Source organism: Procambarus clarkii, chromosome 39, assembly GCF_040958095.1.
Source record: "Procambarus clarkii isolate CNS0578487 chromosome 39, FALCON_Pclarkii_2.0, whole genome shotgun sequence".
NCBI classification, from domain to species: Eukaryota; Metazoa; Arthropoda; class Malacostraca; order Decapoda; family Cambaridae; genus Procambarus; species Procambarus clarkii.
In genome coordinates, this window is record NC_091188.1 from 12,377,787 (window position 1) to 12,402,076 (window position 24,290).

The 24,290-nt window shown below is 38.4% G+C and overlaps 2 protein-coding genes across 3 annotated transcripts; both read left to right on the forward strand.

Moving 5' to 3' along the window:
• Positions 1-15,676: 15,676 nt before the first annotated feature.
• Positions 15,677-18,371, forward strand: LOC138372764 (uncharacterized). Its single transcript, XM_069338375.1, has 3 exons — positions 15,677-16,029; positions 17,120-17,191; positions 17,659-18,371. The coding sequence occupies exons 1-3, from the start codon at positions 15,927-15,929 to the stop codon at positions 17,901-17,903; spliced, it is 420 nt and encodes a 139-aa protein (XP_069194476.1). The 5' UTR covers positions 15,677-15,926; the 3' UTR covers positions 17,904-18,371.
• Positions 18,372-18,440: 69 nt separating this feature from the next.
• Positions 18,441-23,749, forward strand: LOC138372763 (uncharacterized). 2 transcript variants are annotated; one of them, XM_069338373.1, is made up of 11 exons: positions 18,441-18,933; positions 19,278-19,382; positions 19,538-19,767; positions 19,973-20,151; positions 20,741-20,858; positions 21,094-21,185; positions 22,029-22,236; positions 22,370-22,540; positions 22,821-23,005; positions 23,258-23,491; positions 23,644-23,749. In XM_069338373.1, the coding sequence occupies exons 5-10, from the start codon at positions 20,777-20,779 to the stop codon at positions 23,483-23,485; spliced, it is 966 nt and encodes a 321-aa protein (XP_069194474.1). In that variant the 5' UTR covers positions 18,441-18,933; positions 19,278-19,382; positions 19,538-19,767; positions 19,973-20,151; positions 20,741-20,776; the 3' UTR covers positions 23,486-23,491; positions 23,644-23,749. The 2 variants fall into 2 exon arrangements, with proteins under 2 accessions (XP_069194474.1, XP_069194475.1); XM_069338374.1 differs by lacking the exons at positions 18,441-18,933; positions 19,278-19,382; positions 19,538-19,767; positions 19,973-20,151; positions 23,644-23,749 and adding an exon at positions 20,248-20,525 and having other exon boundaries at positions 23,258-23,635.
• Positions 23,750-24,290: the final 541 nt, after the last annotated feature.

Consider the following 24,290-nt stretch of genomic DNA (forward strand, 5'->3'; position numbering starts at 1 on the left):
TATATGTCGTACCTAGTAGCCAGAACGCACTTCTCAGCCTACTATGCAAGGCCCGATTTGCCTAATAAGCCAAGTTTTCCTGAATTAATACATTTTCTCTAATTTTTTTCTTATGAAATGATAAAGCTACCCATTTCATTACGTATGAGGTCAATTTGTTTTTGTTGGAGTAAAAATTAACATAGATATATGACTGAACCTAACCAACCCTACCTAACCTAACCTAATCTATCTTTATAGGTTAGGTTAGGTTAGGTAGCCGAAAAAGTTAGGTTAGGTTAGGTTAGGTAGGTTAGGTAGTCGAAAAACAATTAATTCATGAAAACTTGGCTTATTAGGCAAATTGGGCCTTGCATAGTAGGCTGAGAAGTGCGTTCTGGCTACTAGGTACGACATATATATATATATACATATATATATATATATATGTATATATATATATATATATATATATATATATATATATATATATATATATATATATATATATATATATATATATATATATATATATATATATATATATAATATGAGCTGCATTATAGCGAGTGTTTACTGTAGACACGACTGCCTCCACGGAAAAAAAAAATTATTGGATGAACTTGTAATCCAAAACGAACAGGGCAAAGTTTTGGCCTTATTTTAGCGATAGTTACAGTGTTGGGCAACTTAATTGGGAGTTTGGGTGTTGTTTGGAACTACGCTTGTAGTTAGTGGTTCATGGCCATGATGGTGGTGTTTTGCTGGTGGTCCGGATACCATTATTCCATTGAGAAATTGTTGGAAAATAAGTAACGTTATTGGTTTATTATGAATCAATTATAACATCAACATTTTATGAGGTTTATCTTCGAGATGATTTCGGGGCTTAGCGTCCCTGCGGCCCGGTCCTCGATCAGGACCTCCTTGTAGTTACACATCCCCAGCCCGTTGCAGCTGTCTAACTCCCAGGTACCTATTTACTGCTAGGTAAACAGGGGCATGAGGGGTGAAATAAATTCTGCCCATTTGTTCACGCCTCCGCCGGGGATTGAACCCGGAACCTACGAACCCCTAGCGCTGTCCACTCAGCCGTCAGGTCCCCTCTAAGGCAATAGTTCTTATCCCCGTTCTCTGGGTTTGCCACACCGTCAATAGCCCAATGTAACCTAACTTAACCTAACCTAACCTAACCTAATCTGTTGATTGATTGATTGATTGATAAAGATTATGCCACCCAAGAGGTGGCACGGGCATGAATTTCCCGTAACCTGACCGGTGTTGTTGTTGTTGTTTCAGATTTATCTACTCAAAACGAAGTGTCCATGTAGCACGGACTATGGTGAGCCCGTAACGCCTAACCGGTGTGTGGAGGAATCTTAAATATGTGAACACACCCAAGCTAACCTAACCTAACGAGTCCGATGCATATAAAACGTATATATTTCTGTTACTGTTACGGGCTCGCCATAGCCCGTGCTACTGGAACTTATTGTTCTGAGTAGCTGAATCTAAAACAACAACTGTTACTGTTCTACAAACACCTCTCCGCTCTTCCGCCAGGTAAGTCCATAACGGGCTCACCATAGCCCGTGCTACTTGCCCCGCTCCTGTGCCAGGTAAGTTACGGGCTCACCATAGCCCGTGCTACTTGCCCCGCTCCTGTGCCAGGTAAGTTACGGGCTCACCATAGCCCGTGCTACTTGCCCCGCTCCTGTGCCAGGTAAGTTACGGGCTCACCATAGCCCGTGCTACTTGGAACTTGTTCCGAGTAGCTGAATCTATAACAACAACAACAACATGTTAGTGTTCATAGTAGGCTGCATTTGTACCGTTGGTTACCATAACGTCCAGCCGAGGCTTATTAAAAAAATTTCATCAATGATTATATTTGTAAATATATCGTTTTATTTCATCTTTTTTTGCTTCAGCTAATATTCCCCGTATGTAAAGCTAATATGTCTCGCGTCATCGGGACGTTGCATCATCAGGACCTTGCGTCATCAGTACTCTGCGTCATTAGTGCCTTGTGTTATCAGTACCTTGAGTTATCATTACCTTGCGTCATCAGTACCTTGCATCATCAGTACCTTGCGTCATCAGTACCTTGCGTCATCATTACCTTGCATCATCAGTACCTTGCGTCATCAGTACCTTGCGTCATCAGTACCTTGCATCATCAGTACCTTGCGTCATCAGTACCTTGCGTCATCAGTACCTTGCGTCATCACTACCTCCTGAGTTCTAGTGACAGATTCCGAATGAAACCAATTCCTTCAGAAGAGCTCTCTCTCTATATGAACTATCTTAATCAGTTTTTTAAGCAAAGGCTCAATCCCTGGCTCAGTGCCCCCCCCCCCCCCTTGATGAAGCCTGCAGATGCAATCATTTCTTGTGAGAGATGGAGCCATTATTAGTGACTTAAGGTGACCGCGACCCCCATTGTGTTGTGTCTGTATCACCAGAAACTATTAACGCTATGTAATGGGATCGAACTCCCGTCCCTGGACTGTTAAATTCAGCCACTGTTAAGCTGTTCAGCCACTGTTCAGCCCCAGCCACTTCAGCTACTGTTAAGTTCACCTTTCAACCGGTGCAGGGTTATTAAAGCCATCACAATACCCTACTGATCATCCAGTCAGTATACTTTAGTATACTGAGTATACTGGACTAAAGTATAACTCAAAGTGTTTATACCGGGAACTGTGATACACCTCTTGAGGTATATATCCCTTGATATATCTTATAGCTGAATTATTTTATGGGATTTTTTTTCAATAAATGCTGAAGATTTTGCAAGATATATGGTAATGTTATAATTTACATATCGTATGTTATTCTGTATTTATTCTGTACTTGGCTGTATTGAATTTATTATGTATTTTAAGAAACCTTTTAATTAGCATTCCAGGACAATTTTTTTTATTCATTTCAGAACCATTAAATATCAATTTCAAACTCAAGTAACAGTTTAGTTATGACTCTCGAACAATTGCAAATAAAAGAAAATGATAAAATAATCATATTTTGATGTGCAGCTACACAATACTGCACAGCTAATCAGTGCAAATCTAACAGCTTCACAAATTAGAATGAGATGATTGGTGTGTTTCACGCCAGAACTGGAAACAGATCTTGTGATTATAAAGAACGTTTTTCCCTGTTCCGAACCTTCAGGAAACGTTCCTTGAACGTTTTCCCCGTTGTTCCCTTGAACGTTCCCCTGAACGTTTCAAATTTCCTTTGGAAATACACCTTTGGATATTTCAATATTTATTTGGATATTCTAATTTGGATATACTTTCAATACTTTTACACAGGGGGGAATTTCCTATTTTTTTAATTTTTACCTATTTCTAATTTCTATTTCTAATTTTTCCTATTTCCTTTGGAAATACCGGAAAGAAAAGGTATTTCCATGTTATATCTCCAGTATAACGGAAGTTGAAAAGTCAGTTGTAGCAACGAATCTGAACCCGTTTCTGTATTTTAATATTCCGCTGAAGATATGTTTTAACTGTTCAAAGCGAGACTGTAGCGAGCTAACTTATGATTAGGAATAATGAGGTTCGTAACGACCAATCAAACACATGTTGAACTATATGTAAATTATTCATAAAAGTTCATTTTGTTCGGAACAGAAAGTTTAAATTTTTGTGCTACTTTGGGTTGCTTAATTTACATTTCCGCCTCGAGGATTAACACTTTTTATCGTTTTAAAGTCATACTGACATAGTGATTTAACCTGATAACTACCGTACCTAGTAACGGATAATTACCTTATCTGGCGAGTTATTAAGGCCAACCAGGAAGGATAATTTAGTCCTAAACTCAGCCCAGTACTAAAGTAAACTCAAGCGTTTATATATATATATATATATATATATATATATATATATATATATATATATATATATATATATATATATATATATATATATATATATATATATATAAACACCGATAAGCGGGGTACACTTCTCGATGTATTGTATATAAATGATTTCTCTACATATACCTCGAACCTGCGTCTCTGAAGGTAACATATGAGACCTTCTCTCATGGGGAAAGATCATTAGCGTCACACTCAGGGGGATCTTGTAAGCATTACACGTAATTAACTTCCTGGATATATTATTCCCCTTACACAACGTAAGTTCGTTTCCAGAGACAACGGGTATGAGGCGATAATATCCGGCAGTTACCCCTCGCAAATATCTCTTCGCTGTTAAAAAAGAAAATGAGAGATTTTTTGATGGTGGCGGGTTACAGCCTCTATGGTGTTATTGGGTAATACCAGCGGCTTTTCTTCTGAATCCTGTGTGGTATTGCTGGATAAAGTCGGTGGGGCTCGCCTGCTGGTTTCTCTGTTTTGCTGCTTGATAATGTCATCGGTTGCCCCTCTGGATCCTCTGCGGGGTTGGTGGATAATGCCAGTGGTGTTGTCCTGCTGCGATCTTCGCAGTAGTGGGGCTGAAAATCGGAATCGGAGATTGAAACGTTTGGCAACGAACTACAAACTTAACTATACGTGAAGGGAGAATCAGACAGGCAGACGGGTGATTGACGGCGAGACGAGGGACCCAGCTAACTGGAAAATGAGACAGGACCGTCGGTGACAGGCTGTAAGTTTGATTTGCGAAACGGGCAAATATTTTTCCTTGAGGGAACTGAAGGTAACGAATTCGAAAGCAATAATTAAGTACCGATAAATTCAGACGGATGTTATGGTGCTCGTTTGGGGGCCCCTAACAGCATCCGTTTGAGGCACTCATTTAGCCAACATTAACTGCTGTAAAACTGTGATCTTTCTCCTGTCGCTTGTCAGCCGATTATCATGAAAGTAATATCAATAATTAAAGCAACTAAACAGATTAAGACTGCATCAGCTGGCTCGCTTGATGCATTGGCCATTTGGTGATTGGGTTCTATTGGAAGACATCCAATATGCAATTACATAGTCATTACTCTATTAACAGCCGAGAGTTAGCTGCGTCTCATATTTAGAAACTCTAGTTTGTTCACAATTAAACTAATTGTTTTCACTCTAATTTGATTGCATTGCTAATTGATTAAATGAGAATTTAGGTGCCATAATTAAGTGACATCAAACGCTGGTGCCAAATGACATGACAGACGAGTGCCTGTGGGGGGGGGGGGGGGGGGGGCAGACAGCCCACTCTGATAATCATGTCACAGGTATTAACGAAGTTGTTTGCCTGTTTCCTCTACCGCTCCTGATTATTTACTTTACCCTACGCATATTCACATAGGTACAACATTAATTTTAATATATATATATATATATATATATATATATATATATATATATATATATATATATATATATATATATATATATATATATATATATATATATATTATTAAATATGACCGAAAAAAATATTAATATATATATATATATATATAAATATATATATATATATATATATATATATATATATATATATATATATATATATATATATATATATTATTAAATATGACCGAAAAAAAATATTAATATATATAATATATATATATTAATAGAGAGAGAGAGAGAGTCCATGAGTTCAACTAAACATAAATTGAATTACATTTTGCTACATTACTTCAATATTTTCTAATTTATAACTCACCTTATTATGATTTTATTGTTCATTGACTGGAAAATTGTTCATTCAGTAAAATTTTCTGTGGTGATCCTTAAACGTCTGTGTTTGTGTGTGTGTATGTGTGTGTGTATGTGTGTGTGTGTGTGTGTGTGTGTGTGTGTGTGTGTGTGTGTGTGTGTGTGTGTGTGTGTGTTTGTGTGTGTGTGTGACGCGTTCAATGACGTTTGAGCTCTTTGTCGTTTGTGCTGTTTGAAGTTCCGGAAGGAGATGGGTACCAGGCGTTCTTCATTCAGTGCAACGTCCACTTGTTGACCATCCGTCCAGGTGGTCACCCGTCCAGGTGGTCACCCGTCCAGGTGGTCACCCGTACAGGTGGTCATCCATACAGGTGGTCACCCGTCCAGGTGGTCACCCGTCCAGGTGGTCACCCGTCCAGGTGGTCACCCGTACAGGTGGTCATCCATACAGGTGGTCACCCGTCCAGGTGGTCACCCGTACAGGTGGTCACCCGTACAGTTGGTACCCCAAAAATCCGTACATTTTGACCTATTTGCGTTCCCGCTTCTCCCCCTATATGCTCATGCCCAGTTTGATCTCAATTTACAGAACCTGTCATTACCCACCTTGTCTTTTCCTCCCCAGGATCATGTATGTCACGATCATATCACCTCTGTTTCTTCTCTTTTTACCACGACGATGTGATATTTTCTTTAGCCTGTCCTCGCGGCTTAGTCCTCTTAATCTAGGTACTGGTTATTTAGCCAACCTACGCGTAACTTTCCGTGTCTCGTTACGTGGTTCACGTTTTATGGATTTCATGATTACTGTAGTGCGGATGATCAAATCCACAAGGGCCGTGACGAGGATTCGAACCTGCGTCCGGGAGCATCCCAGACGCTGCCTTAATCGACTGAGCTACGACATAGCTCTGTAGACATAAGTCTGTAGTGCTGGTCTCACATAGACTGTGTAGTTAGTTTTGAACGAGGTAAGTGTTGAGATTTGTTTATACGATAATGCTGATGTTTATTCTGGTGATTGTGACTGTTCAGTCTATTTGTGCTGCAATTTGATCCATACACAAATAATTTATTCTCTGGCACGTATTTTTTACTCCTATTTAGATGTCTTCTGGTCTTCTCTTACACTACCTTTCCAATATTCATAATATTATTTATAGTATTTTTCAAAGGATTTGCTTACCAACATGCAAATCTTCCTCGGTTTTTCCGCATTCCTAAATAATTTTGCTTCGTCTGCAAAATTGTTATGCTCGGACTCACTTCCTCAGGCAAGTTATTCTCACAGATTCTTTTAACGATAACAGTTCCACATTTCTCGAATTCGAGACCTGATGGATTGTGACCCGCTGTTTTCAGACCGTTAGATACTCCCTTACCCAGTTCTGTGTCTTCTCAGTTATCTAAGCTTTTATTTCTCCGTCTAATAAACCAAATTATAATTCGAAACAGTATCAAATGCTTCTTGATAGTCTAGGAAGAGGCAGAAAACCCAGCCTTTTTCTCCTGTCGTATTTTGGTGACCGAGTTATAAAACTTTGTCAAGTTTATCAGACATGAGTTCTTCCTTTTAGACCAGCGATGCCGACCATAACAAAGTTTATTCTCTCCAAGTGCTCCTTTATTGTATTCCTAATTCTTATGGAAATATGTGTTTTATGGTAGTCTGTGAGCATGTGTGAGTGCAGTGTTCTTTCTGTGCAATGATGAAGTGTTCTGTCTGTATAATGATGAAGTGTGATGATCTGCACTGTCTGTGCATTGTTGAGGCGCTGTGTTTGTACAAAGCTGAAATGTCCTGTTTGTACTATGTTGAAAGTGTTTTGTCTGTACAATGCTTTGTTAAATGTTCTCTCTGTAAAAGGTTTGTTAAGTTTCGTGTATGTTTACAGTGGCTCTGTAATATGAAGTATTCATATACGAAATTGGTGCTTCGTAACTGTAACGTCTTGAGTGTAATATGGACACTTGGGGTGCAATATTTTGTATCTTTTGGGCGCCTTCTTGTTGCAAGCGTTACTGAAGGAAGACCAACGTGTTTTTTTTTAAGATTGCAACCTTCCAATGCACGAGAAAAATTGATAAAACTACTCTCTCCCTTTCACTATTCCACTATCTATGTCTCTCCCTTCACCATCCTACTACCTGTGCCTCTCCCTTCACCATCCCAGTACCTGTGCCTCTCCTTTCACCATCCCAGTACCTGTGCCTCTCCTTTCACCATCCCAGTACCTGTGCCTCTCCTCTCACCATCCCAGTACCTGTGCCTCTCCTTTCACCATCCCAGTACCTGTGCCTCTCCTTTCACCATCCCAGTACCTGTGCCTCTCCTTTCACCATCCCAATACCTGTGCCTCTCCTCTCACCATCGACAACCTATACCCAACGACCATCAGCAAAAAACATTTCGACTACACATATTTCACAACATTTGTAATATGATAAATGTAACAAAACTCTCCATAAATAATGAGCAGTGTGAAGGGCACTCTTGTCACTCTGACAGACGAGTGCTTTATGAAGCTCTCGATATTGCTGCTCCTGTCAATCATCCACCGCTGTTGTATTTCAAAATTATTTGTAATGTGTATAGTCACCGCCGCTCCCCACCCCCCTCCCATCCCCACCCCCACCTCCCAACCCCACCCCCACCTCCCAACCCCCACCCCCACCTCCATTGAATATCCCGAACTAGCATTGCTGACAATTGGTTGATTGTCAGCAATGAGTAGGATCAGAGAAACATATTCTCCCAACTAACACGGATTCACAGGTTGATGAGCTACTAAACTTTTCTGGGGGGAAGGGGGGGGGGATAGAAATAGCCTAAGCTACTCTATCCCTTTGAGATGTATTTCTTTCTTGTCTCAATAAACCTACTTGAACTTGTATGGCGTCTGGAAAACTCTTGGCTGGCACCTATAGTCCAAGCCTTTTGCTTTAGGATCGTCATGGGGGCGTTGGTAAGTCCGCTGTTACATGCTGTGACTATATAAGAGAGCAACCCGTTCTCGCACTTGCTTACAGTCAATATTGGCTTATTTAATAAGTGCATATGTGACATACTAATTGATTGTAAATATTTTAAAGAGAGATGGGGTTTAATTTGTGTTAGTCTACCTTGTGTATCTTCATGCAAATTTGTGTCGGATGATTGACACGAGCGATGATTGTGCAAGTGTTTAAAATACTCGTCTGTCGGTGAAGCGGCCATGGTGTTTATTATGTATGTAGCGGTGACCACAACAGCTCGACTTAATCCTAGGAAGATTTTACTAGTGCAAGGTATAGTTGTAGTCCGTCTTGCTCGCGGTATTAAGTACATAATGTGGACTATTCCTGTTGCAACTAGTTTCCAGGCTTTATTCATTCCATCCAGCGGCCGACCCCCAAAATTCATCATTTTTAGTTTTCCCCCCAAAAATTAATATTATTATTATGTATTTTCATATTGTGCATATTTTTAGGCGTAGGTTATGTTAGGTGTTTTGGATATGTTGGCAGTTATTTGTATTCGGAACTCATAGACAGCCTAATGCAAGCCAAACTACGTAGGTTTGTCCTCGTGTGGGTCAATAGGCCTTCTACAGTTACCTTTGTTCCTAAGTGGTTGACTAATCCTGGCCCCTTGGAGACGTGTGTTCCACCGGTGTTCTGTGTTCCATCAGTGTTCTGTGTTCCACCGGTGTTCTGTGTTCCACCGGTGTACTGTGTTCCTCCGGAGTTCTGTGCTCGCCTCCCGATAACTGGAGCCTGTGGCTGTGGTGCCATTAGGCGACCACCTCCTAGGAGGAACAAAATATTCTCGCTTGAGTAGGAAGATTTTCTGCTTCAAAGCAAGGGAAATTTTCTCCTTGTCAGACAGACCTCTCGGTTACTTCTCGCTGTCGTCTCACGTTCACACAGTATATATATATATATATATATATATATATATATATATATATATATATATATATATATATATATATATATATATATATATATATATATATAATATATATATATATATATGTGTCATATTATATGACACAATATACGATGACACAATATATATGACACATTATATATATAATATTTATATGACTTTGTGTCATATTATATGACACAAAGGCTGCACGAACGCGCGAGCCATTAATCACTTAAGAGCTCTCTTGACCCCGACCAGGATTCGAGCCCCCGCCACAGGAATCACTCCGCCTGGCGTACAGTGTACTGTAACCACGTCACCAATGCTCGTCTATAAGGTTAGTCCTGAAGCTCCATGACTACTAACCAACCCCCCGACCATAGATCACTGAGAACTCTGTTCGAGCCGTGTGTAAAAAAAAAAATTGGCATATTTCAAGTGTATTAAAATGATCTGCGCCGGCTGACACCTTAATACAACATTCGGGTTTATTTCCATCAACCTTCCGTTTTTCTTAAGTGGCGTTAGATGATATTTACATCTTTTGATTTCTGCAAACTTCATTCGTCGAGAAAGATTACATTGGGGGAATGTTGCTTCAGGTGACTTATAGACAAACATGTATACAAATTATGGCTAGATGTCCTGGTCGACGACCGGGCCGCGGGGACACTAAGCCCCGGAAGCACCTCAAGGTAGATGACTGTATAGTCACCCAATCCCCCAATCCCTGCAGCATTCTACTGTGAGTTATTGGTTCCTAGCAATGAGAATTTATGTGACTATTTTCTTTGTTTCTTGCAAATGACGCTTGAAACAATTGTTCAGGGTAAACTCAAACGCTGTTTACTTTACCTCTCTGATGTATGGGGTTCCTTGTGCACTTAGCTTCACCGATTGGCGGGTCGTGTTCCAGTGAAAACCAGTAGGAAAAGGCTTAACATAAGCTCTGGAAAGAGAAAGCTCTAAGCCTGTTAGTAGAAGTCAGAAGTCATCTGCTCCTGTATACAGGACTGAATCTAACTGTTTTGGGGGCCATAGGCCAAAACAGCTAAGTATCCCCCCTGATTGGTATGGCTATTCAAAGGTTAACCTACATACATGTTGACAGCTCATGTCATAATAATATGTGTTATTATTAATATTACTTAGTAATATTATAATTACCTAGTAATTATAATATTACGTATATATCATGAACCGTTTTGCAGAGGAATACATTAAGGCATAATACTCTATTTGAATACGTTTTAATGCCGTTTTCCAGAAAACGTATACATAAGAGCAGCCAAAACTTACGATAGCTTCTAATTAAATATTTGTTCTTATTAAAATAAGTCACACAATATTGAGCATAGTTATATTATGCATAATGCACGGTTTTCCACAGGAATATATAAAGGCTAGTAGTTATAACAGTTTGAATTCCTGTATTTAGAAAATAACATACACAAAAGTAATCAAAAGTGATGTGAATAAAACACTAGTACTTATTTAAATTACTAACACATTCACTGCATAAAAATTTTAACGCGCTCCACGTTGTTGTTGTTTTAGATTCAGCTACTCAGAACAAAAGTTCCAAAGTAGCACGGGCTATGGTGATCACACAGTTGACTTACCTGACACAGGAGCGGGGCTGTAACTTGGGCGCGCTCAACAGATTACACGATCCTATAGGACACGACCTACTTGGCATATTGGGAAATCCGACTCTGCCTGTACCCAACTGAACCAAAAATACTTGGAGGCCTAAGCCTTGCCATGGGCTATGGGAAAGGAAACCACTTATTCCTGCCTTTTAATATAATGATATAATTACGCAGTATAGCCTGCTAACACTAGTGAGACATCAGCTACTCCTGTACCAATTTGTATTAAATCATGTATGAGTTTGTGGTGGATTTATATCAGCTTTTAGATTTTGACTTTTAATCTTTGGAAGGTCGTCTTCACGCTGAAATACATTGACACTGGTGTCGGCAACATGGGAGACAACCCAACACGCCTGAATCCTTCCAATTAGTGGGTCCGGGTCTCCTATTTGAACCCATTTCCAAGAGAGGACACTAAAACTATTTCATTTAACCCATTTCCAAGAGAGGACACTAAAACTATTTCATTTCGTTTAACTGCTGCCTTACTGAACTACATACTAATATAAGATAAATAGGTATGTGGCAACAATAAGTAATTATATTATTGCACGATAAATCATTATTTTAAATTTGCAATATTTATATATTTATTAACCATTGTGTTACATGGAGTTCCCGTGAATTTAAACCGTAGATTGCATGTAATTGTTCTTGCAAAGTTGATTGCATTTTCACTGCAAATTTATTATCAAGATGAAGACAAAGCGAAAGTATTAAATAATATTCGCCTCACGCGAGTATCACTAAGTATTTTTTCTGTGGAGTGCCTGTGAGTTGAGTGATGTGCTCCTGAGCTCGCAAGAACACGAATCTCTCCTGTGTGCTCACAGGAACACATAGATCTCTCTCCTGTGGGGTGAGTGGCGTGATCGTGTGCTCACAGGAACATATAGATCTCTCCTGTGGGGTGAGTGGCCTGATCGTGTGCTCACAGGAACATATAGATCTCTCTCCTGTGGGGTGAGTGACCTGATCGTGTGCTCACAGGAACATAAAGATCTGTCTCCTGTGGGGTGAGTGGCGTGATCGTGTGCTCACAGGAACATATAGATCTCTCTCCTGTGGGGTGAGTGGCCTGATCGTGTGCTCACAGGAACGCAAATCTCGACTATCAGGAGGAACGAGCCTCATCCTTCACCGTAATAGTCTCCGTTTTCTATTCATGCCTCGAGCCGTTGTTCCCGATTGAAGTATTATCGTAGATGGATTTTGATATGCCATGAGAGGGGGGGGGCAGCGGTGTGGGGGGTCCCCTTTCTTTTGCTTATTTCCATCTGCTTCTCTGTTTCATTCACTTAATTTATAAATTATTTTGGTCTCTCTCACTCCTTTGCCTGCTCCTTCGTCTTTCTTAGCCACTGTGTCTCTCACTCCACATTTAGCTCGTCGGATTGAATGCTTGAAGAGAGTTTAAGTGTGGATTTCATCACAGAAAATTTATAGTATGAAATGTCTGAAGGTTGTGCGGCAGTGTGTTGTCCTGAGCGGCGACCGAGCTTATGGCTGGCCATAGAGCTGCGTCCCACCTAATCCCTTTCATGTGCAAGCGTGCTAGTACCGGGTAAATCCTCGCCAACATTGTAGTCTCTTTCACTCGACCACTTCGCGATGTATTTCAAATCTACATGTGTTCCGTCACCACACACACACACACACACACACACACACACACACACACACACACACACACACACACACACACACACACACACACACACACACATGCTGGTCGAGTGTCTCTACAGTGCGAGCTCCATACAATAGGCTGCACCTGCTTGCTGCCGATAGCCTACTGAAATGGCTTGCGTCCGCATTCCTTCTTTTGATATCTACTCTTTTGTGCAGTTTGTCAAACTGATCATCCTTGTTATCATATACAACTTATTCACTACTCCTTCGTTAAAAAGTCCTTCCTTACATCCTAATACGACAGGTTTGGAGATATTCAAATCTTCGATCTATTCCCTTAGATCTTAGATTAAATCTTATTCTCTTCTAACTCAAGCAGTTGCCCTATATTCCTCATTATATACAGTCCCTGCGGCGTGCTTAACCACCTAACTTATTACGTTGCACTTGCTAGAATTTAAGTCATGTAGCCATTTTTATAACCGGGCTCTCCAGTATGTCCTCATTCCACCCCCATGCTCTGATTGGTTTCATCAGCAGTGTATCATTTGTGTGTGTATTTACTATTTGTGCCATACTCTCGATGCCAACTCTTGCACCCAACATCTCTCTCTCTCTCTCTCTCTCTCTCTCTCTCTCTCTCTCTCTCTCTCTCTCTCTCTCTCTCTCTCTCTCTCTCTCTCTCTCTCTCTCTCTCTCTCTCTCTCTCTCTCTCTTTCTCTCTCTCTCTCTCTCTCTCTCTCTCTCTCTCTCTCTCTCTCTCTCTCTCTCTCTCTCTCTCTCTCTCTCTCTCTCTCTCTCTCTCTCTCTCTCTCTCTTTCTCTCTCTCTCTCTCTCTCTCTCTCTCTCTCTCTCTCTCTCTCTCTCTCTCTCTCTCTCTCTCTCTCTCTCTCTCTCTCTCTCTCTCTCTCTCTCTCTTTCTCTCTCTCTCTCTCTCTCTCTCTCTCTCTCTCTCTCTCTCTCTCTCTCTCTCTCTCTCTCTCTCTCTCTCTCTCTCTCTAACACAAACGTCCCACGGATGTCGTAGCAGCTGTCTTACTCCCAGGTACCTATAGACTGCTAGGTAACAGGGGCAGCAGTGAAAGACACTCTGCCCATTTGTTTCTGTCTCGGCCGGGAATCGAACCCGGACTATTAGCAACCCGTTCTCACACAAGACAGTACATATATGACTAGTGCTTAAAGTCAATATGTGGAATGTGATTTAGTACATATGTGATATATTCCCAGTTAACTTTTTTACCAAGGCTCAAACTCTTCCTCACGTACCAATTTACGTCTCACAGTACTCGTCCATCAACGTAGATAGCTGAATAGTCGTGATTGGTTCAATTATAACGAAAATTGTAGTTTTCAGGTCCCACATGGGTTGTGAAATTCACCTACTATTGTCCATGCTCTTATAATATTACAGATCAGCTACATCCTATTGAAGGCTCGTAGTTTTGTTTTGAGAAATATTAGTTGTTCTTAGTAAATTATAATAAGCACAATAAATTATTACATAGAATAAGTGCTTCACCAATCAATATTATATACTATAGTTTGTGCTTTAGAAATCTTTAAAGAATGTTTTGTAGGAACGCTAACAGAAAACGATGTTATGTTGGAATGTATATAGGGTAAACTACTGCAAACAGGATGGTATGGTGTGGATTATTGGAAACTATAGGATTAGGGTCCACTACCACCTGTTAGGTGGGTAAGGGGTCCAATAACACCCGCAGGATGAGTATGGGGGTCACATCCACCCACAGGAATGGTATGGGGATCACTTCCACCCACAGGAAGGGTATGGGATCCAATACCATCCACTGGATGTGTATTGCGTCCACTACCACCGACAGGATGGGTATGGGCTCACAACCACCCACAGGATAGGTATGGGATCCAATACCACCCACAGGATGAGTATGGGGTCCACTATAACCCACAGGATGGGTATGGGGCTCCAACCACCCACAGAATAAGTATGGGGTACAATAACACCCACTGGATATGTATGGCATCCATTGCCCCCACAGGATGACTATAGGGTACAGTATCGCCCACAGGATTAGTATATAGGGTTCACTGCCGCCCACAGAGTCGGTATGGAGTCCACCGCCACCCACAGGGTCGGTATGGGGTTCACTACCGCCCACTGGGTCGCTATGAAGTCAACTACCGTCCACAGGGTCGGTAGGGGTCCACTACCGCCCACAGGGTCGGCAGGGGGTCCACTGCCACCCACTGGGTCGGTAGGGGGTCCACTGCCGCCCACAGGATCGATAGGGGGTCCACTGCCGCCCACAGGGTCGATATGGGGGGGGTCCACTACCGCCCACAGGATCGATAGGGGGTCCACTGCCGCCCACAGGGTCGGTAGGGGGTCCACTGCCGCCCACACGTTCGGTAGGGGTCCACTGCCGCCCACAGGGTCGGTAGGGGGTCCACTGCCGCCCACAGGACCGATAGGGGGTCCACTGCCGCCCACAGGGTCGATAGGGGGTCCCTTACCGCCCACAGGGTCTCTATGAAGTCAACTACCGCCCATAGTGTTTGTATAGTGTCCACTATCGCCCATAGTGTTATTATGGGGTCCACTACCCCTCATAGGGTCGGTATGGGGGTCCATTACTACCCACAGGGTGTGTCTGGGGTCTATTTTGGCAATACTGCTTTTCCAATCTCATTTGTTGTTCAATGTAAAATATTTGTTGCTCGACTTGCAACAATTTATATATATATATATATAGTATAGTGCCTTTGCAATAATGTACCAATGTGTGTATTTTCATAACTCGTTTTAAATTGTTGAAAAATAAATAACTACATTGTGAATGCAAGTCAATGTTTACATGCTAAATCAGAGTTGCCAGATTCCGCTTAAAATAGCAAATTGTGCTTATTTTCAAAGCTTGAGAATTTAGCTTTAAAGTAGTTAAAAAACTACGAATTTCGCAATTTGCTATGTACTTTAGTGTACTATTTTAAAATAAGATTGGTTTTTAAGCTGCAAGTCATATGAATCTCAAAAAAAGTATATTATTAACAATCTTATCTCCATAGTTCACTAGTTTCTGTAAATCAGATCTGGTAACTGTAGGCCAAGTACTGGTAGACTCAAGACACAATGTGTGTTGAAGCTATTCTCTTTGAAGAAGTCATCTCGACAGGATCTTCCAGCTCCAGCTATAAAACTTCACCAAACATGGATCTACCTAGTACATCAAATGGTAAGGAATTACTAAACTGTACAAAGTTTTATGCTAGAACATTTGTTACAGAATTGTCCCTGTCAGGGACAATTCAGTCCCTATTCTATGTGTACTCCATCACATAGTGACGGAGTATGTGGGAATAATTTTGTTGACACTGTCCATTTTGTCAATTCTACAACAGCAGATAATATGAATTCCCAGAGATATTTGTAACTTGAGATACTTGGTTTGGTTTGGTTAAGTTAGGTTAGGTTAGCCTAACCCAGTAAATCCTCCCCGGCTAGAATATAAACCCCGGACAAAGTGCTCGTGAAATGCCAGGCATTTGCAAATATGAGGATGTGGTTGATTAGATTATATTCTTTTCTATATCATAGATGTTCAATATATGAAAAATATTTTAGACTTAAAAATGGACCCCTGAGGTACTCAACTTAACACATTTCTTCATATTCATTCCCATTTAGTATGACCTTTTGCTCTCTTTGTTTTAACTATTGTTTTGTGCACTTTACAATTTTTTTCATGAACCTGTAATTTCCTTGCTAGTCTTCCATGTGGTACCTTATTAAAGTCTTTAGCATAATCCATGTATACTACATCCACCGGAAACCCTTTATCTGAGTACCATGTTACCATGTCCCAAAAGTGAGGAGGTTTATAAGGTAGCATCTGTTTTTAAGAAGACCATGGTGTGTCGATTGAATAAGATTGTTCACTGAAAGATGGTAAATGATTCCCTCCCTTAGGATTTTCGCCATGAGCTTGCAGATGTGTTATACCTAGCTGATTGGACATTAGTTTTGTGCTTAACTCTTTCTGCTTTTTTTTTAAATACTGTAAGGGTGAAATTTTCATATTTCAAATCTCGGGGTACTATCCCTTGGTTCAGATATTTTGTGGAAAGTATTTTCAGCAGTATTCATAGTTCTTCTGTCAGTTTATTTTCCTTTATAATTAAGGTTTGTTTTCTTTTGTACCATAGAAAGTACCACAGAAAGGTGTTATAATGTTGTGTTAGCTTTTCTGTACAATTTTTCTTTTTTGTTTGTATAAAAGGCTATGCAATGAATTCAAATATTTACGCTACCAATCAATTTTTCAGATAGATCATCGGATTTTGACAGTATGCTGTACATACCAGATGTTCCAAAAATAACTACAGACAACAATAATGGTACTGTGTTTACTATTTTTATACTTTATATATAGGAAGACAAGTTCAATCAATGAGCATTTTAATATATCATCAAAATTTTCATACATTTCTTTCACTTTGTTACACTTGTAAAAACTTATTCTTAGCTATATTTATATAAATGTTAATACCACTGTTAAATGAACATATTGATTTGTGTCCTTATTAGTTATAGCTTATTTATGTTGACCCAGCACCTTACTAAAGGGATTACCTTAACTTGTGTCACTATCTCTCTAGGGGGCTCCAGGTAGGCAGTATAGGTAATGCCACTAACATGCATATCATTATGGGAAAGTCCATAATTTAACACATAATTATAAGTAGGAAATTTGTAGCAAATTTTAAGATTATTAATAGGTACATTGTAGCATAATTTTGCATAAGCATAATTTTCTTGTTTTGTTCTTGTACTTTTCCTTCGAACAGTATTATTTTCTCTTCAGAATTTCACCGGAGAATAGCAGTGATGACTAGAGAACATCTTGAACGTGAGTACCAGAAAGCACGTGCTGCAATGATACAAAGAAATGAGTACTTGAAGAGACTCTTAAACGTGGAGGAACCAAACTCAATAAAGGTGACAAACAAGAAACAGAAAAAAGATAACATACAGGATGTATCACACATTAATTCAAAACAAAGACCAGCTGCACCCCAATCTGATGGTAATCTTCTATTATTTTCTTAACAATATTTCTACAGCTGTTATTTGTGTACTTTCCAATAATATTTGTTGCCTATTTTTAAGTGTATGCTAGACAATTATGGAGATTAAATTACTATAACACTGAACAACTTGGTAGCATAAAGTTAGTTATAGTAATATCTTGAGATTTGTCTGAAAATATTAATACTTGTATACAATTTGCAATTATGTACCATGCTTAAATCTTCAAATGTGCCACCCAGACATTCTGCCTGCTATACTTTCACCACCACACATTCAAAATGCGGGCTATTCTACTAGTGGCAGAACGTACACTCAAAGTTATTTGGCAGCTGGTGAAGAAACTTTGGAATCATTTGATGTTGGTATGTCCCAACATCATTTGTTGGTATTTAAATGAGGGTTTATTTAATGGACACACGTCATAAATATTATGTACCAAAATTGTGCTTAATGCCTATGAAATTTTGTTTAACATATTATACTAATCATTCCTTTCACTTACAAATTTTTCTTACTAATTTTTAATCCCATATTTCAAAGTACTTGCTGCAGAACTTGAACAAATTAAAGATTCTCAGCCAAGTGTTTCTGACTGGCAAAAAAGAAGAAAAAATGCAGAGATTAATTGGGGAGAAAGCAGGGCAATGCTGTTCGATTGGACATTGTCTGAGTTGGGTGTTCCAGATAAAGGTAAATTAAATATTGCTGTGTTCATTAAGGTTATACTGTATAATAAGCATCATATGCATATTAATGACACTCTATTAATACATTTAGACTTCAGATTGTTTAAAATGTTAGGTATACAGTATTTAAAATTAGTATAAATAATTACCCCTTTTTTCATCAGGTAAAGTTTGTGTACAATGTACAAATTGTGAGGCAAGCATCAAATGTGAAGACTGTTTTGCATTTTTGTGTCACATTTGTGACCAAATGCAACATTTTCTCATGCCTTTCCACCACAGATTATATTGGAAAAATGGCTTTTATGAGCCATTAGACCCGACACAAACTGTGTGCCCTGAAGGAAATATCTTTCACTGGAGTAAGTATACGATACCTGTATAAAATCCGTACCTTGTTCCGAGATTACTTCTACTTCCCAATCCCAGTCTAGAGCTACGATTATCTTGGTATAACAAAATAAAATGAATAAATGTTTCATTTCAGTCATTACAACATTTGGAGAAGTCTTAAAGTTTAAACCTGACACTTGGTTTTATAGATTGATTTAATCGTCTGATTGTTTCTTTTCTGTGAATTTCTCAGTCATTATCTGGAGAATAATGTCAATATTTTGTACAATCAAGAAACAATGAAATATTCAGTCTGAAATTCTTTTCCATAAAACTCATTTTGTCAAACTGTCTTCCTTTTCTTTGTTACCAGAACCTGTTGTACCAGCCCAACCACCAAATTCTTGCCCCAACTGCACAGATTGCAAGTTTAAAATTTCAAGCTCCAGCAATCTCTGCATCTTCATCACTATAATGGGTAAATAAACTTTAAAATTTACCCTTTTATTTCCATTACCGGATATTCCTGAATCACAATACATTTTGAAATTTTTGTTGCTATAAATGTTAATTTTTACATCACTATTTTAGCAAGTCGCCACACCACTCAATGCACTGTATTTTAAACTACAGGAAGGTATGACCTCTATACTCCAATCTATACATGCCACTGTGGATATGAGCATCAACAACTAGGCAAGACCATGCACAAGTCTGGTTTCTATTCATCATTAGGAAAGAGCAGCACATTCTACAGCACCAGTCTGCTTGAATCATGGCACCATATAAAAAGAAATTGTCCTGGAACATCATTTCGGGCATTAGTCACTGCACTGGAATCCTTTGGTGCTTCTCGTGGGCGTGTATGTTTTGATACCGTTATTCTTAATATTTTCAGTTTTATATTTCAATACAAAAATTATCAAAATTTTGTAGTAATGTATATTCATTTATTAATAATTAGTTTTTAATTTTGTTCAAACACAAAATGGAATGTTTTTTTTGTTTATTTATCTTATGTCATAATATGCATTTTAAATGTCACCATCTAAAAAATTCTATTCCTAGATTGGACCCATTAATTATATAACTTCGAAGAGAGTGTTCTTCGAATGGCGATTCCAGCAATATGAGCTGAGAAAAATTAGAGGAGAAGCTGACAATGAGTGTCCTGCTTGTGATAAAACCCCTTTAGCAGTACATATTGATGGCAACAAGAAGCTGTATCGTTACAACAAAGTTGGGAGGTAATAAAATGTGCTTTACAGATACTTAATGTATAGTATTCTTTTGTTCTCTACACACACTATATTATAATGAATTATATTGTCTTCAAATTAATGTTCTTATAAATAAAGTATGCACATATAAATATACATTGTCATATGACATATTTTTTAACTGAGTATGTCTTTATAGTTTGCCTTTCAATTGCATCCATATCATCATTTTATTTATCTAACACCATGTAAATTTTTGTTTTATGTAAAATTTAGCAGTGCATCAGAATTCTTCATATAAAACATTTTTTGATACCCCATTACCCATTGTTTAATATTAGCCACAAGCAAAGCCATTTTTAGGAGTCCTACATGCAAAAGGACATGCTTGGTATTGTCAGGTAAATAAAAATATAACATTACATTTATGTATACTAATTAAATTTAATGTAATGTATACATTACATTAAATATAATAAGTACAGTTTGTGTAAAAAAATTTAAGATTTCTGATTGTTTAAGATTAATGATATACGTATCATTTAATATAGTAGGAGGCTTTTAATTTTTGTACAATAATTTGAATTTTTTTTTACTGTATACTTTTATGTTAAAGGTATTATATGGAGGGCGGTGGCAAGAAGGAAGTGGCATGACTTTAGGGGAAGAGGCAGAGCAAGTGTTTGCATACCTCTCACGATACAACTCTACAACTAAAAACATGCTGAAAGCTGGTATTTGTTTATATGGTTCATCTGATCAAGTTTTTTATTATTTTACCTGCCCTGTAATCAGTATAATGCGATTTGTATTCAGTATTCAATAAGTATCAACTCCCTCAAATAATCAATAAAAGAATGAAAACATATTGGTCAAACTTGAGTTGGTCTTGGTGAGTAAAGGTATGTTATGAAACTGTTATTAATCTATGCTCTTCAAGATGTTCATTGCTATAAATATTTTTCTCAGAAAGAACAGAAGAACTCACAGAGGGTGCAGTCTTTTGGAACCATCGAAAAATTGATGGACTGGCTCGTGCATTAGTTACTCGACTCAGAAAGGTACTAAAAATAATATATATTTATTTTATTTATTTGTATTTATTTTGAAACTTATTATAATGCATTTATATGTGAAAGGTATTATAATGCATTTATAGGTTAGTTATGTGTTCAGATCATGTACTACATATATTTTCCATTATAAATTAGCGACCATTTCCTTGAATTAACTGCTTGAACTTTTTCAATATATCAATAAGGTTAATTTGTATAAAGTATATAGTATTTAATTAACCTAAATGTATGATTCCGAGATATATCAAATGTGTTCACAGAGAAATCACAGTATCGTGATATATCACGGGAACTGTGATGAGGGTTTGAACCCCATGCACTGAGTGCTCTCAGATGCATGCTCTAGTTCACTACGCCACGACATGGTCAGATGAATTGCAACTTGGAGTACTACTGCACCCACAAGGATCCCAAGGCTTCCACTGAAGCCAAACCAGGTTTCACACAATTCCCCCATGAACTCGGTCTCTGTCATTCAGTAGTTCTGCCTTTGATGCCCCCATTTCAATGTCTTTCTCCATGTATTGATATATCACAATAATATGAATTCTATGTGTATTGAAAGGGCCATCAGAGGTAAAACTACTGGAGGACACAGACCAAGTACATGGGAAACTGCATGCACAACCGCCCATGGAATGGGTATGGGGGTGCATAATTAACAAAAATTGAATTGTGGGTTCATTAGTACCCTAGGTTGCAATTCTTTTGACCATGTTGTGGCGCATTCAACTACAGCAAGCATCTGGGAATGCCAAGCCCATAGGTTCGAACCACTCATCATGGTTAATGTGATTTGTTCATTAAATTTATTATATTTTCAAATAGGCCAGAGAGACGGAAATAACAGTTTCAAATGAGATCGACAAACTTGATGTTCAAAAGTCATTGATTCAAGAATGGCGATCTGACCTACAAATGATTTGTAAGGAGTTAGAGTTAAACACTGGAACAACCTCGAAGAACATAAAATATTCTATCGAGGCAGTTGCAGACTCTATCAGGCATCGCAAAAATCTGATTGCCACTGATGCAGGTAGGCTTACTATTTCTTTGTTAACTCTGAAGCAATTTCTATTTAGCTCTTGTCTATAATTTCTATGTAGGTAAATGATGAGGAAATTTTTTTAACAACTTTAAAACTTTCAGCCAAAAAACTTTATTTGCAGCATCCAGTAAAATGCGCTCTTCCCTCCGGCACAGAAATGAGTGTGATAGGAAAAAGCTTCAAGGCTTCATAAAAATCTACAATAGTGAAAACTCTGAAATTCTCAGTGAAAAGGATGCAATAGAAGGTATCCTGCCATGGCACAATTTATTGCCTCATCATAGCCAAAATGGTATGTAACTACATCTCATTTTATCAGGGGTTACAATTCGGCCTTATCAAGATAACTAACATTTAGCATGCATAATGGATAAGCTTTACTTATTTTTGAAGTAAAATATCATCACTACTGTTTGTAAAATAGGTGCAGTATCATAATCCGTAGGTTTTTATCAGGTTGATACTGCACAATAAACTATGTATAGTATGTATAATGCAAGTACCTAAACTGTAATTACATTAAATTGAGTTGTAGTTTACTTGCAGTAAATATAAATTTCCTCTTTTATTAGTGTCCCTTGCTCAAAAAAAGAAGGCAGTAGAAGATGTGGAGCTTCAGAAGAGATCCAGAGAAGAGCAACAACACACTGTTCAAGAAATGCTGCATTATCTCGCATATTACAAGAATAAGAGAGAGATTTTAACCGAACATACTGAAGAGTTGTTATGTGGAATTTTTCCTTCATATCTAAGCAAGGTAAGCTAACAGCCTAAATGTGTGTTGCAATTCAGTTCTTCATAAACATTTATCCAGCAGAATTTTATACTTGTCTTGCTATTTACAACTTTGACAGGTAGACAATTCCATGGTTTTCATATACTGTACTGGTGTGTTTTACATATATTTGAACTTTTACCGAAAACTTTATTTATTTATTCTAATTTCTTTAGTATTTTCAGGGAAATTTGTAAATGTCTTAAACCCCATTAAATAGTCTATATATTACAGGATCCTAACAAGTACACTATTGAAGAGAAGCACCTATCAACCAAAAATAAGAGTGGAATCTTGGCTCTTTTGAAGCAAGGGCAAAAGATGTGTTCTGACAAGCTGAGTGATGCAAAGCGTTTATTTGGATACCAGGAAGAGGATGTTGATGTTTCCGAGCCCTACCTGGAGCTTTGTGACAGTGAAGATGATGATGATGAAGATGAAGATTTACTACTAAACTCATGATACAAAAGTTAAGTATAATAAATTTTACCTGATTTCTCTTGCTAATTTCTCTTACTTAATTTCTCTAATTTCTAATTATCCTAGCCCTAAGATTACTACTGGCCTCCATTGCCTTGCCTGCACTTTGTTTCCCCCTTAACCATATCACTCATTCTTACAGGTGTGAGACAGAGAGGTACAAGATCATCCAAGAGGAACAACACCTGAAGCACCCAACATTTGGGTGTTTTAATTAATAAAAACGCCCTTCATGGCTTCACTCATCCTGGCTGGTTTAATTAAAAAAACCTAACCTAAACCTAATATATATACCTCTAGAGTCAAGGGAGTTAAGTTTTAGGCTGCACAATGAAACTGCTATTGACAATTTTATAACTGCTGCTGATAATGTCTGTCCTGTGACTTTTTTGTAAGCATAACCAAAAGGCTTAACAATCCCTTGCTTACAAAGGGAATACTTAAACCCATTAATAAAAAACATGACCTTGAGAAGAAGTATAGGTTAGGAATTGTCTCCAAAGAATTCTCATGCTCTTCAACAGGTCACTTGAACTCCAAACCTTTCCAGTTATCCTAAAAAAAGCGAGTTACCCCTGTACACAAATGTGGTGATCTCACAGATGTTAACAATTACAGACCTATATCAATCCTGCCTAACTTGTCAACATTTTTTGAAAAACTAATCTACAAGCAGTTTTACTCTTATCTAGCCAAACACCATATACTTAGTACTAGGCTGTACAAGAATATAACAACTCTTGTATATATCTCAAAAAAAAAAAAAAAAAAAAAAAAGCACAAGACG